A 14,490-nucleotide genomic window follows, 5' to 3' on the forward strand; every position below is an offset into this window, starting at 1 on the left:
ACCCAATGCCGGAGGGCGGGGAGGCTGAGGACAAGGATTACAACGAGAACATCATACCGTGGCGTTGGACTTAAACTGACAAAATCCCTTCTTGGGCCAACAGGTAAACTCCCCGGCCACGAACCTCCAGGATGCTGTGAAGCCGTTTCCCCAGCAGGACCAGGCACAGCTTCTCTCCAAGAAAAGGTCAGGACACAGTCATTGGCCTGTGTCAGGTCGCCCAGGAAAGGCTCCCTGCCGCCTCCTTGAGACTGTATTGCCCTTGCTGTTTGACTGGTTATAGCGCCTCCAGCTGGTGGTCTTTAAGCTCTTTTGAATATTATCCCTTCAGATCCTCTCACAATCAAGTCAGTACACCTACCATCCCTGTAACAGGAGAAAAGTTGTGCAATAGTGTGAGTTCTGGTCCTAGCCACCTGAGTAGGAAGGGGTTGGCTAAGCAGGACCAGGTACAGCTCGGGAGGGGCGTGGTCTTGGAGGGGCGTGGTCTTGGAGGGGCGTGGCGGGGGAGGGGCGTGGCGTGGGAGGGATGTTTGGGAAGAGGTAGCAGAGAGAGTACTCAGTCCATCAGGACTCAGGCAGTTGTGACAAGGGTATTAATATCCCTTGTCCTAAGGAAAATTAGGAGATAAATGGGCAAGTTGCGGACAGCCTCCCACAGGGTTGCCTACGTTGCAAATGCCTATAGCACCAGCTCCCATGGATCTGATGCCTTCTGGTTCTCTAAATGGTAGAGAGATCAAGTGGGGACTTGGTGTCTCTGCACACCATGGTCTGGTCTCTTACTAATCATCCAATACAGATGGCAGAATCTCTCATATCTACACCCACCCCATCCCCACCCCCAGCCATCCAACCCGGACTCAGCCCTTCCAGGTCAGAGGTTGGGACAATGTGAGTGGGGCACCCATCTCTGCCATCAAGGGGCCAGCTTGAGGAACACCAAGCGCCCCTGTTCGAAGTCTGAAGTGAAGCTTTTTAAAAAGACACAAGAGAGCAGGAGACATGTCCTAGAGATTAAGAGTAGCTGCTGCACTAGGAGAGGACCCGGGTTCAATTCCCAGCAAGCACATGGCAGCTCACAACCATCTAATACTCCAGCCCAGGGAATCTGATGCCCTCTTCTGATCTCCAAGGGCAGCACTCATGTGTACATGCACTTATACACATTTGGACAAAGCACACATACACAAAATGAAAGCAAATAACTAGATAGTTGTAAAAATTAAAAGAATAAATAAGATGCCAGGGGCAGGCAGCATGGCTCAGGGGGTAAAGGCACTGCCACGAATCTTTGTGACAACCTCAATTTAATCCCAATGCCCCACATGGTGGAAGGAGACAGTCACCTCCCGCAGGTTGTCCTCTGCCCTTCACACAAATGCTGTGGCACACATGCACACGCACACACACACTTTTTTAAAAGGTGTCAGACAGTGCCTGTAGAAGCCTGAGGGAAATGTCACACAAATCTCAGCAAGGGACATTCTACAAAATACCTGTCCGGTACAGCTCAAAAGTGGCAGGAAGTCTGAGCATCCTGAAGCCAAGCTGAGGCAAAGACGACTTGACAGCTCCAGATAATGTGGAGCCCTGGGTACTATGCTGCAGCCAAAAGAAGGAAAACTTCAGAGCTGCCACATTCAGGTGTGCGGCCTTGAGTTCAGGGCTGGCTGGGTGAGGGCAGCAGCTGCAGAAATGGGCAGGGCATCCTGGGGACTGTCTGTGCTGCGTTTGCAAGTCTCCGGAAACTGTCTTTACAAATCCAGACTCTTGGGGCTGGAGAGATGGCTCAGCCGCTAAGAGCACTCGCTGCCTTTGCAGAGGTCCTGAGTCTGGTTCCAAGCAGCCAGCCCAGGTCTTTCACAACCCCACTGGTAGCTCCAGCTCCAGAGGAAAAGGCAAACCCCACAGGTCTGGCTTCTGTGGGCACACACACACACATACATAATGAAAAATTAATATTTTAATTTAAAAAAAAATCTTACCTAAAAAAAATTGTTCTGGTTGACATTCGCCCAGGCCTCCCAGATCATGCCAGGCTGTAGTGCCCACGCTTCCGTGGCACTGTGCTGCAGGAAACAGTGCCCACCTCTCACCACAGAGAAACAACTGCGTTTTGTTGGGATGCCTGGATGTTTTAAAAATAAATTCAGTAAATTCAGAAACGAAAAAGACAGTAAATGGAACTTTATTAAATTCTTAAGAGATGCCACTAGGCTGGAGAGATGGCTAGACAGTTAAAAGCCACCCTGCTCTGTGCTGCAGGCACAGATCCCAGCACCCACTTTGGGTTGTTCACAAACACCAGCAACTCTAGTTTCACAGGATCCAATGCCATCTTCTGACTTCCACAGGCATCCTTAAACAAACGTGTGCATACACTCAGACAAACACGCACTCACAAATAAATAAAGAACCAACGAAATAAAAATAAAAGGACTCCGGCGTGGTGGTGCACGCCTTTAATCCCAGCACTCGGGAGGCAGAGGCAGGCAGATTTCTGAGTTCGAGGCCAGCCTGGTCTACAAAGTGAGTTCCAGGACAGCCAGGGCTATACAGAGAAACCCTGTCTCGAAAAACCAAAAAAGAAAAAAAAAAGAAAGAAAGAAAAGAAAAAGAAAAAGAAGGATGTACAAAACAGAGGATATTTGCAAAGTGCACACGTTACAAGAAACTTGTCCCAAAATATACCCAGGACACTTAAATGTGCAATGTTTACTAATGGTAACTAATAGTTAATTAGTAGGGCTGGGCTTGGTGGCGCACACCTTTAACCCCAGCACTTGGGAAACAGAGGCAGGAAGATCTGAACTGTGGTATCCCAGAGTGGGGGGCAGCTCGGGAACTGGGAGTGCTTTCCCTCCACACTTCACAGGGTGCCATCCTCCTGCCTGAGTCGCCTGAGAGGATAGACCAGGCAGCTGAGCTCTACAGGAGCCCCTGGTTGCCGCTCTCTTCCTGGTGGTCACATCCCTCCGCCCTGTTGTCTGGCTCACCTCTCACACTCCACTATTCGGTCCTGGACCTAAGCAATGTGGCACCCTGAACATTCCCTGGCAGCTAAAGAAAGCTAAACTGGGAGTCCATCACGTGAGAGGGCCGTTTGACAGCCAGTGGCTTATTCCCACAGGTCCACTACTGCTTCTAAACTGCCCTTAACCTGCTGTGAAGGTAGCACCTGTGGGAAGAAACCCCTCTTTCCATATTCCAGGCTTTCCCCAGCTTCCTCCTGGTTCCTCTAGAAACCCCAAAACTATGGCAGCCATTCACTCAAGAAGCGTGTGCAGAGTCTGCCACCTTGTGGTCATCTCTGGTCCTGCAGTACCCCACATCAGCCCCAGCAAAGAGGAGCTCCAGTCTCCCGTTCCCCCTCTAGGGTGCCACAGAGACACTTTAGACAGCTAGGGGATGAGCACGGAGGTGTGAGGGGCGGGGGGGCTGGGAGCCACACACTCTGGCTTTCCTTCCTGTCTATCCGATTCACAGTCCTGAGCCTGTGGAGACAGCCCCAGGGTAAAGAGGCCTCATCATCATGTCAGGTGGGAGAGCAGACGGTTGGCATTAGGCAACTAGCCAAACTCATATGTGGGAAAGCAAGCTGTGGGCCTGATCGAGGGCTTGGAGAGATGACAGTGGACTTACTAAGCTATCTCTCACGTGTCTGTCACCCTGGCCCACCTCCCTACCTGAGTGTCGCCCAGCTATAAAATGAAGGTTCTGACATGTCAAGCCCCTTTCACCTCTGACAACACTCTTCAGTGGAGCATCCCAACGTAAGATCAGAGGCTCTCCAAGTCCATATGGCAGAGCATATTGCAGGATAGCCTAGAGAGACCGGGAGCAAACGGCAACCTTCCTGTGCTCCTCCACAAGAGGGATGTGGAGATCCTGCAGCCAGGAGTCGTGGGCAAGGAGCACACTGCAGGCAGCAAGGTACTGGATGTGGATCGTGCATCCACAAGCATGCAGTGGTCATCAGAGACCATGCAGGGGACCCGTACAGTCAAGGGATAAGGTGCCTTCGGTACCAGCAGCCAGGAGCCAGTCAGTGGGTCAGGACGGCTGGGAGCACAATGGAGGCCTCCCAGGTGTGATAGCATAGGGCTCCGCTTTGTAATCCCTCTCCACCTCGGCTCACATCTCTTAAGATGAGGATGATAGCGCCCTCCTCTGACCACAGAAAGGCCTCATGTCTCAGTTTTCCCTTGCTGTGACAAAACAGCTTGACCGAAGAAAGGTTTATCCTGTCCCATGTTTTCAGAGGTTTCACAGACTGAGGTCAGCTGGAGCCAATTGCTCTGAACTGAGGAGAGACAATGTGGGCTTGCCTCAAGGAAGGATTGGGAAGCAGAGACAGACAGACAGACAGACAGACACTAGAAGCCAAAGCCATGCCCTTCCCGCCTCTGCTGGTAACCTACTTCCTCCATCTTGGACCCACTTCCTGATCTCTACCGTCTGTCTATTAATAATGCCATCAAATGGGGAATCCATCAGAGAATGAGGGCAGATCCCTCAGGATCCAGTCTCTTCCCCAAAGCTGACAGCCATGAACATCTCTGAGGGGGATGGACACTTCCTGTCCAGGTCGCAGCAGGGACTAAATTGAAACAAGATTGAAACCTGGAAAAAAGTTAGGGACACAACAGAGGAAAGAAGTCCTCACCCCAGAATCCGTTGGATGTGGCTTACCAGCAGAACGGCAAGGACTCCAGAACAGTTAGCCACCACTTACAGCCTCTCTCCTCCCAGATAAGTCTCCCGATGCCTAGGACTCTCACAGAAACAGGGAAAGGACATGTCCTAAACCCCTTGTGCAGCCCTAGTGGCTCTGCTATCACCTTATCCGACTATCACTTCACCCATCCCATAATCCCCATTTCTCAGAGGAGAAAGGAAGGGAAAGGCTCCGGTGATTTCCAAGCAATCTTTTGAGATATAACTGCAGAGCCGCAGAAAGGTTTAAATGGCTAATGCTAAGCCAGTCGGCTGTGCTCCTCTCTTGAGGACAGGGTACCCACATGTGACACCGCTCACGTTCTGAGGCTCCTCCCTGCGCAGCCCACACCTCTGTTCCTGGGTACACACTTATTCTCCAGTCACGTGCCTTTTTTTAATGCATCTATGAACCCACATCTCTGCCTCATAAACTGACTAGTCCTGAAATTCTTTCCTGAGCCGATACCCGGGAAGGTCTAACGGAGTGCCTTAGACTTCTGAGGGCGAGTCTGGGTCTCTGCCCCTGCACTGCCGGGCCAAGGGGCGTGGCCTCTGCAGAGCCGCGCCAGCGGGCGGAGAGCCCGGTTGTTGACATCTTCACAATCACCACCTGCTTGTCCACCTTCTTCAAGACGGCAACGCTTTGCTCTGACAATGAAAATCACCCAGGTCTTCTCGAGTTGCTGTCAGCGTCTGGGTGGCTCACTGGCCAGTAGGTGGTTGGTTTTTCAGGTACCGGGGAACACACCAGGATCTTGTGTGTACCTGATAAGCTTTCCATCACTGTGCTACGTCCCACACTCATTTGCTTTTCCACATTTGTTTGGTCACAGTTCTCGAGACTTGGAAGTTGAAAATGGAGCTGGCAGGCTGGAGGTCTGGTAAGGGCCCTGCCCTCTCCCACAGTGGCAGGGTCAGAAAGCACTCCTGTTTCGTTTGTAAAACTATCAACCCCGGTCTTGAGGGTCTACAGCCTCGTGGCCCCATCTCATCCCAAAGACTCTGTCTCCATCACTTTAGGGGCAGAGTTCGGGGTACATGGATGTAGCTCTTCCTGTGGGCTCCCTTCTGGGTGTATAGACACGTCCTTCTTGCTGTGTCCTGACCCGCTGACCTAGTCTGCCTTCCCAGGAGGACACTAGCCCATCATGAGAGCTCCACCCACAGGCTCTCATCTATCTAGTCATTATCTGGTCATCTGTCTACCAGGGCGTACCTCTACATGTCATCACCCTCGGAATTAGGGCTTTCCCATAGGGATTTGGAGAGAACACAGTCAATTCACCAAAGCCGCTATTAGCCCTGTGTTTCTCTTCGAACTTCCTGTGACTTTTTTTTTCAGCGATAGGAATGCCAGAAGAATCCTTCCCTCCCCCTGCCCCAACCAGCAAAGCCAAGAGCCCAGTGGCTCCAGGGTCCTGGTGCAAGATAGGTATGTATGTACCCTCTCCTCTAATACTGTGACAGCTCTGTAGTGGGCAGACTGGGCCCTAAGGTCTACTTCTCCAACCAGAGGGGCCCTTGTCCACCCATTGCTATAGGCAGAACCTGGCGCTGACCTCTGCCCTGGTAGCTGGGAAGCTTCTCCCCCCCCCAAACACACCCACATTCTTCTCTTGCATCCAAACTCTCAAAACAGGAGGATTTCTCCCCAAAACCTACGAGGCCTGGTCAGAGTAGCTCCCATCAGGAGATGTATAAGATGAGCAGGTGTGGTGCTACACACCTTTAATCGTAGCACTTGGGAGACAGAGGCAGGCAGAATTCTCTAAGTTCAAAACCAGGCAAGTGGAACTCTGTAAGTTCAAAACCAGGCAGGTCTATATAGTAGAAATTTGTCCCATTCCCCATCCCCTCTGAAAGCCAGTTAGAGAAGCTCTGAAGAGCCCTCTGCCCACTACTACAGAGAGCTGGGCAGCTTCCCTAGGAAGCTGGAGCCCTGATTAGGCTAACAGAGTTTAAACGGCCTCTTGCCAGCAAGGGCTGTTGGAACCATGAGACTAGAACCCTAGTCACCTATCTGAGCTCTTCTCTCAGAGCTACCTCAGGCTGAGTGCACCCTCTACTGGTGGACCTCACCATCTCCCATTGCTGTTCCTGAACACCCACCCTCTACCCTCCAACCCCCCCCCCCCACCGCCATGCAGCCCCTGAGCAGAATTCTACAGATAGGGTGCCCACCAAAAATCACAGTGACCAAGAACAAACTCGTCACCCGATTGTCCAAGAGCGCACTCACTTTGTGGCGTCCTTCCTAGGCATGAGACTGGCAAAGCCAGGGGGCTCTCTAAGCCAGATGAAGAAAGAGCAAAAGAGGAGTCAGTACCCTCACCTTTTCAGAAGAATATTTGCATCTCACACAACTCTTCTGCTTACAAAGGATTCTGGGAAATGTAGTTTTTAACAGTCGCACTTTAGCTAAATATGGTTGTGATCTGAAAGAGATAGAGAATAGCAGCCTCTGCCTTGGGGGCAACTAGCTACACCTTGTCAGCCCTGCGTGGGTACAGGGGAGACATCATCAAGATGTCAAACTGTGCTGGGTGCCAAAGGAAAAGTAGGTAGAGTGTGATTGGTTTGAGTACGTCTGGGATGAGAGAATACAAAGGCTGGAGATGACGGGACGGAGCAAGCATCAGTCAGCTGTGTAACAGCATCCGGGGCAGCCTCTGGGAGTGGGAGCAGCTGGAGCAAAGGCCCCAAGACTGGACCCATCAGTTTATCGAAGTAGAAAAATAAAGTCCAGGAGTGAACCAGGGTCAGGGCTCTTAGGACCCAGGAAGTCATGGGGCAGGGTTTAAAATCTATTCCAGGAGTGATAAGAAGGGGGTACACCATGAGGTTTTCACAGAGGAACTGGAAAGCTGGAGGGTCAGATGAAAACCAGGTGCCCCAAAAGAGAAGAGCCGGCTCAGTGGGTAAAAGCCTACACAAGCCAGTCTGATGGCCTGAGTTTCATCCTGAAAACTCTCTGTAGGAGAGAACCATCTGCCACAAGTTATTCTCTGACCCCGCCCCCCCCCACACACACACGCACACATGCACACACGTGCACACACACACATGCACACTCACTCACTACACCCGGGTATAAGGTGTTGTTGGGGTGCAGTGACTTATAACATTGTGATGCGTGTTTGTCCTCAATCTTGGAAAGGCCCCTATCATCCATCCCTCTCACTGGAGACAGCCAGACAGACTCCGACATCCTAGCATTCATCAAGGCCAGACAGAGCATTCTACAGAAGAAATGTAAGTACACAGCCCCTGGGGACCCCTCTCTTCTGTCCCAGGCTTGGGACTAAAGCAAGCAGGAAGCTGCAAAGGGAATCTCATTAGCTCGTGCAGCCACGGGCCTGGCCTGTCACCCCTCGTCCCAGGGGTCAGGTGTGTGGGTGAGTGGCTTGGGTGCCCCTGCTGCACCTGGCCAGACTCCCTCTCCCTGCTCCTGACCTTGGCTTTGTTCTCTGTCCCCTGAAGGCATCTCTGTCTCCTGCCAGCCTTCTCCAAACAGGAAGGAGCTGAGGGAGGTTTGGTAATTCCTTGAAACCCTGGCTCTTGGAGCTATGGATGTAACTATCACTTGAAGGCCTGGGGTTGGGGACACTGTATCTGAATTGGAGGAAATACCTGTCCCACAGCAGGAAGAGAAGTCCCCTCCTGGCCTTCCTCACTGGTCTGTTCTCTTGTCGGATAACCATCTTTTCTCTACTGTGGACAAAGCCTCTTCCATTCCCAGACATCCACAGGAACAAAGCCAGGCCCTCCTAGCCTGTGTTTGCCTTTAATATTGGCTTTACCCCAATATTCCAATGGCCTAACCTTGTCTTGGCTTGTCAAAAGCTGCCCTCCTTAATGTCTGTCCATTTTCCATTGCTATACTAAAATGTCTAAGGCTGGGCAACTCAGTAAAGAAAAGTGGTCCCTCTAATCCAGTTCTAGGAGTTTAAGGGCACACACAACAGTTGCAGGAGCCCCGCTCTGCTTAGATCCTTCCAGCAGCTGGAGTAAGAGGGAGGGTCACACGGCGAGACAGGAACCAAGAGTCATTCAGGGCTCAGGCTTCAGCCTTGACCCAAGGACCTCCCAATAGACCCTACCCCCTCAAGGTTCCACCTCCCAGCCTCACCACACAGACAACCAAGCCTTGTGCACAGACTCAGAGCACAGGCAGCTTGGGTCATGTGGCTGACACCTTGCCCAGGTGGACATCATGCCCAGATTCTCTGCTATCCACTTGTGGCTTAGACAGAATCAGTTTGACATTGACAGGACACGGGAGCTGAAGGAGGACTGTTATCATCACAGCACACAACTAGATTGTCACTGGGATGGCCACCATTTGAGCACCAGGAACAGCAGCATGGGCCCCACCACACGGCAGTGGTGGCCTGTGCCATTTTATGTAGGGTCAGGTGTGTGTAAGGAGGGCAGCTATGCAGAGGAGGGGAGGCCAGGGATGGAGCTGAAGAAAATCAGGAGGCCAGGCGGTGGCTGTTGTTAAGTGGGGGCTGCTAAGATGACTTTGTGTAGGACAGGAATGTTGCAGCAGGAAGAGGAAGCTCATGGTATGATGTGTGTCTGTCACCTCTCCATTGATGACAACTCTAAGGGAGTGTAGTTCCATCTGGGCTCATGGTGTCAGAACATCAGCCCATGGGGGCAGGAAGGACAGAGAAGAACAGTGCACAGGACGGAGCCAGGAAGCAGACGGAAGGATGGAAAGGCTCTCTCCTTCCCCCTTTTATCCTGTCTGGACCCCTAGCCTACTGGATGGAGCCCGCACATTCAGGGTGGCTCCTCCCTGCTTTGTTAATCCTCTCTGCAGATGTCACCCACCCAGAAATGTGATTTACTGACATCTCAGGCACTTTTCAGTCTTTGTTGACCATCAAGATTAGCCATCACCTGGGGACCAGAAACCTCCCCAAGGAAGTAAGAAGAGATAGTGTGGGGACGTAAGAGAGGGGAGGAAGGGCCCTACTGGCCTCCCCATAAGGAACTGCAGAAGACATCCATCATTCCTCCCCCTAGAGCCTATAAGGAATCAGTGTTGAGGCATTTGCTGCCCAACGCTCTCAGAAGAGATACAAGCCCAAAGTTGGTATAAGAATGGTATGGTCCTGTTGACACTATCCCTGTCCTTGACAGAAGGGAGCCATAGAGCAAAGCCTGGGCACTTTTTTGTTTTGGTTTGTTTTTTGAGACAGGTTTTTTTTGTTTTGTTTTGTTTTGTTTCTGTATAACCTTGGCTAGAACTTGCTTTGTAGGCCAGGCTAGCCTTGAACTCAAGAGATTTGCCTAGTTCTCCCTCCCTAGTGTTGGGGTTAAAGGCCTATGCCATCCGTCAGTGCCCAGTGCGAGTACTTTACTTAGCATGTGTATCAGGGCTGGGGAAAGGGCCCTGTCAGTAATGTTGGCTACACAGATGCAAGAACCCAAGTTTCATCCCCAGAACCAATGTAAAAAGCTGGTCAGGGACACACACTGACAGTCCTAGTACTAGGACGACGGAGACAGGTGACTCCTGGGCTCTCTGGCCAACCAGTCTAGGCTAATGGGTGAGTGTCCAGTCCCAGTGAAAAACCCTGTCGCAGAAAGGTGGAGCCAGCTATGTGACTTAGAAGGTAAAAGTGCTTATTGCCATGTCTGATGGCTTTGGTCCCCAATACTCCTTGATGGAAGGAAACAACCAAGCCCTCAAGTTGCCCTCTTGAGCCCACAGGTGTAAGCTCCATAGCACACACTCTTAAGTTCATTACTCCTTGATGGAAGGAAACAACCAAGCCCTCAAGTTGCCCTCTTGAGCCCACAGGTGTAAGCTCCATAGCACACACTCTTAAGTTCATTAAATAATGTAAAAATAGATGCGTGCCTTCTAAATAAGAATACCCGAGACTGAACTCTGCTCTGACCTCCACATGCACATATGTGTGCACAGACATACAAATCACTTACACATGCATGCATGTTCTCTCTCTCTCTCTCTCTCTCTCTCTCTCTCTCTCTCTCTCTCTCCCCCCCCCCCCGCTAGTCAACAGGATTTTCATTTGTATTACTGAATTTTATGCTCCTGGTACACTATAAGACAGAGACAAGATCCTGACCCCTGTTCTGACAAATGAGAAATCTGAGGCTTACTACGGTTGGAGAAGTTGCCCAAGGTGGTCCATTTAATGAGAAGCAGATCCAAGAAAGCCCACATGTATGTTCCGCTGCTCTCTCCACCAAGCCACACTGTCTCAAAAAGCCATAAGGAGAAAGAGTGGCCCTCTCTGCTGTGCCTCATGGCCTCTGGGGAAAAGGACCAGGATGAACTGGAAGCCAGAACGGCAGCCTCCTGTGTCCTGCAGCCAGGAGTGTTATTCTCCAAACAGCAACCTGGAAGCAATTCATCAAAACACACAGAAGTGCCACAATCCGGTTCTTATTCTCAAAGGAACCGCCCGGCAATCTGGTTTCTTACTGACCATGCAGACTCTGGAGAAGCCATGGAGAAGGGGGTTAAAAGGGGCCATGTCCCACACAGCCAGCAGGCTTAACCTGTCCAGACACAGCAGATGGCCCCGGGGCCCACTCTGTAGCACTTTGCATGAAGCCCACTTATCAGGCCCGGCTGTCTGGCAAACAGCAGCCAGGCCTGCACCACCCCAGCCAAAGCAAACACCCTGCCCTACCTGGGACTCTGCTCTTAATTCAGTATCCGTCTTGTTGTGGCTTCTTGGAGCACTCATTAATGGGGATCCCTGAGAGGGCAGTTTGACATAAGGCTCCCTATTCCGAGGAAGCACCGAGGGCCAGGATGAGTCGGCTTGATTTAGGACCCAGGGAAATGCCAGCAAACTGTTTAAATCCCTGCTAAGGGCACTTGCAGATAGGTATATGTCCCCCACAGGGGCGTTCATCACCCATGGAGTCAGATCCGCCCTTCCACTGCCATGCATGGGTCTAACATCTGAGGAAATAAGGCTGGCCCGTTTCTGCCGACCCCTTTTACAATCTCACTTAATTCATGAATTTTGGATTTTTTTTTTTCCACCTAGAAAAGTCCCTTGGAGTGACTTCATAACCACTAGTTCTCCCTCTCCAGGAGGTGCCAGGAAAAAGCCATACCAACATACCTCAAACTCTGGCTTGAGCTCTGGAGCCCTTCTAAGGGGTGGGGAGAAAAAGAGATGTGGGATTAGGAAGCAGGAGATCTCAAGTCAAGCCATCTCCGCCTTTTGTAGCCTTGGGCAGGTCATGCTGTGTTCTCTGTGTGTCAGAGATAGCATCCGCCCTCACCCTGCAGTGAGCCTCTTCAGAGAGAGTCTCTCATAATGTACTGCACACCATAGTTGGAAGCAGGGAAGGTGGCTTGGTAGTGAGACATGGCCTCATTTTACGGTAGGCTGTTGGTGATGCCCTCCACTTCAGGTTTGCCCTCACACCTGTGCTGCTGCAGCTCTGCTGACGAACAGAAACACAGTGTGTGCAACAAAACGGCACCCAAAAAACAATTTCCACAAATTGTCCTTGTCCTCTAAACACAGGCTGTGCCATGTGCTCGAGCACACACACACACACACACACACACACACACACACACACACACTACATATATAAATGAATATTTTGAAAGAATATTAAAAAAAAAAAAAAGGCCATCTCTTCTGAATTCCACAGTGGGGCCTCGAGCACAGCGCCAGCCCTGCAGGTCTGCAGGCAAGAGCCACATTCAGTGGGATGTTGTAATCACCCATTCTGCCTCCGTAGCACTGTAGCGATGGAGCCCACCGTCCTCACTCACTGCTGGGCTCCACATCTACTTGCAGCTGACTACACTGACTTTACCAGCTGATTTCACTGCTCTCAGCCCCTCACCCCTCAGCCTCCTGCCCACTGAAACTGTTCAAAATGTGGTCATCACTTCACCCAAAAGATCTGAGCAGCACCCTCGTGCACTTAGCACGCAATCAAAACTTTAGGCAGCTGAACTAGGAACCTTGCCTGCACATTCGTGGTCATGGGTGCTCAAACACAGACTTAAAGCTGTGTGTCTAGGGTGGAACTCAAGACTCGTTCTTCTTAAAGACTAATTTTAAAGTGTGGTGTGTGTGTGTGTGTGTCTGTGTGTGTGTGTGTGTGTGTGTGTGTGTGTGTGTGTGTGTGTGTGATGTAGAGGCACCCATGGGTCCATGGGTTTGGAATGAGTGTGGGTCTGCTCAGGAATGTTACCTTAACAAAGAAAGCATTTGCTGCACAGCTTGGGAGGCAGGGTTCAGAGATAAAGAGTGAGGCCAGCCCAGCCCGCTGAGTGTACATCAGCCCCGAGCAAAGCCTCATCCCCAAGCTAACCAGCACCCTGTCTCCTTTCAGGCCTGGGAAGCAACTGACTTTCTGATGGGAGTCCAACCCTGCCCTGCAGACAGAATGGCTACTGAGAAGATGAAGAACCTGCCCCTCCCTCACTCGTGACCTCACATTCGATGGAAAGACTCCCCAGGAAGCAGCTGGCAAATCTGAGGCCAGAGGAGGAGCCCTTTACCCAGAAGATCTGAGCAGCACCCTCGTGCCCCTGGCATGCGATCCAAACTTTAGGCAGCTGAACTATGGGTGCTCAAACACAGACTTAAATCTGTGTGTCTAGGATGGAACTCAAGACTGATTCTTCTTAAAGACTAATTTCAAAGTGTGTGACTACTTCTTAGAGGATGGTGTCTAGGAGGGCATGCAGGGCTGACAGGAAGTCCTGACAGAGTTGCTGACAGGGTGGGCACTACCAAGAAGCTGGAGGCCAGCCAGGACTCACTGACAGGTTTTGGAGAACCCTGGAGATGGTGCAGTGCACCATCATGATACACAGGTGGGGACATTCCAGGCAGTGCAATGCAGGAGGATGATAGCCCATTATTTATTGATAACTACTTGCCAACCATTACCCAAGGCTACCCCTGGCTTACAAGCCCAGGAATGGCCGTGGCAAGCCAGGCAGGCCTCCAAAGTCCTAGATAAGAATGTAGGGCACCTTAAGTGCCACCGTACCAGCCCAAACCATCACCCACTTGCCCCGTCTTCAGGGAGCTATGTACTCTGCAGTCTGAGGACCTCACAGTACCAGAAAGCAGTGGGAAGCTACTCAGAGCTCTACAGCTCGCAGTTCCCTGAGCCATCACCCCACCAAGTTGCATGGGGCTCTACAAAACTAAGGCCTAAACTCCCTGTCCCACGGGGGAACATAGTTGCCCAATGATCTTGCCTCAGTGACCCTCCCGGCATCTGGCAACCTGGCCCAGTGTCTTGGGCTAAGTGGACACAAAAGAGAGGGGAGCACAGTCAGTAGATACCTGTGTTGGGGTCCCAACCCAACTACAGTTGGGGGGGCAGTGGAGGTGCAGAAATAGGTGCCCAGAAATAATTACAGCTGAATAAAAATACCTTCCAAATGCTCTTGGTGTGTCTGATCAATAATACATGAACTTGTGACCCTGGAAAGTGGACAAGGAGATGGCACAAACATGGACTTGTTGGGTGGTGTTGTTGTTCTTCATCCATTTGGGGCATCTGAAGCTAGGCAGGCCTGTAGCATTCCTCCGAGCCACAGCCTGGCTTATATCATTAGGAACCAGAAGGATGGAGCAGGCCAGCCCTTCCCTCCACAGCCGGTTTCCTGGTCTGCCCAAAGACTTTAAGATGGAAAGTGCTAAGACAGCCAGAGCCTGTTATCTAGCTCCTCCCTGCGACCTGAGCACAGAGCCAGTTCTTAATCAACAGTCCCTCCGTTTATGA

At 51.3% G+C, this 14,490-nt stretch overlaps 1 protein-coding gene across 4 annotated transcripts in view; it reads left to right on the forward strand.

Moving 5' to 3' along the window:
• Kif6 (kinesin family member 6) overlaps positions 1-14,151 on the forward strand; it is a 294,750-nt gene extending 280,599 nt beyond the window's left edge. For 3 of the 4 annotated variants that reach the window (NM_177052.3, XM_011246494.3, XM_017317502.2), the window contains 5 exons: positions 104-186; positions 5,556-5,603; positions 6,065-6,154; positions 7,880-7,974; positions 13,081-14,151. In NM_177052.3, coding sequence (NP_796026.2) covers positions 104-186; positions 5,556-5,603; positions 6,065-6,154; positions 7,880-7,974; positions 13,081-13,097 — 333 coding nt within the window. In that variant the 3' untranslated portion in view covers positions 13,098-14,151. The remainder of the gene's footprint in view (positions 1-103; positions 187-5,555; positions 5,604-6,064; positions 6,155-7,879; positions 7,975-13,080) is intronic. The other variant, XM_006524391.4, reaches the window with a different exon arrangement.
• The last annotated feature ends 339 nt before the right edge of the window (positions 14,152-14,490 follow it).

The sequence above is a fragment of the Mus musculus genome, chromosome 17, assembly GCF_000001635.26.
Source record: "Mus musculus strain C57BL/6J chromosome 17, GRCm38.p6 C57BL/6J".
Classification (NCBI taxonomy): Eukaryota; Metazoa; Chordata; class Mammalia; order Rodentia; family Muridae; genus Mus; species Mus musculus.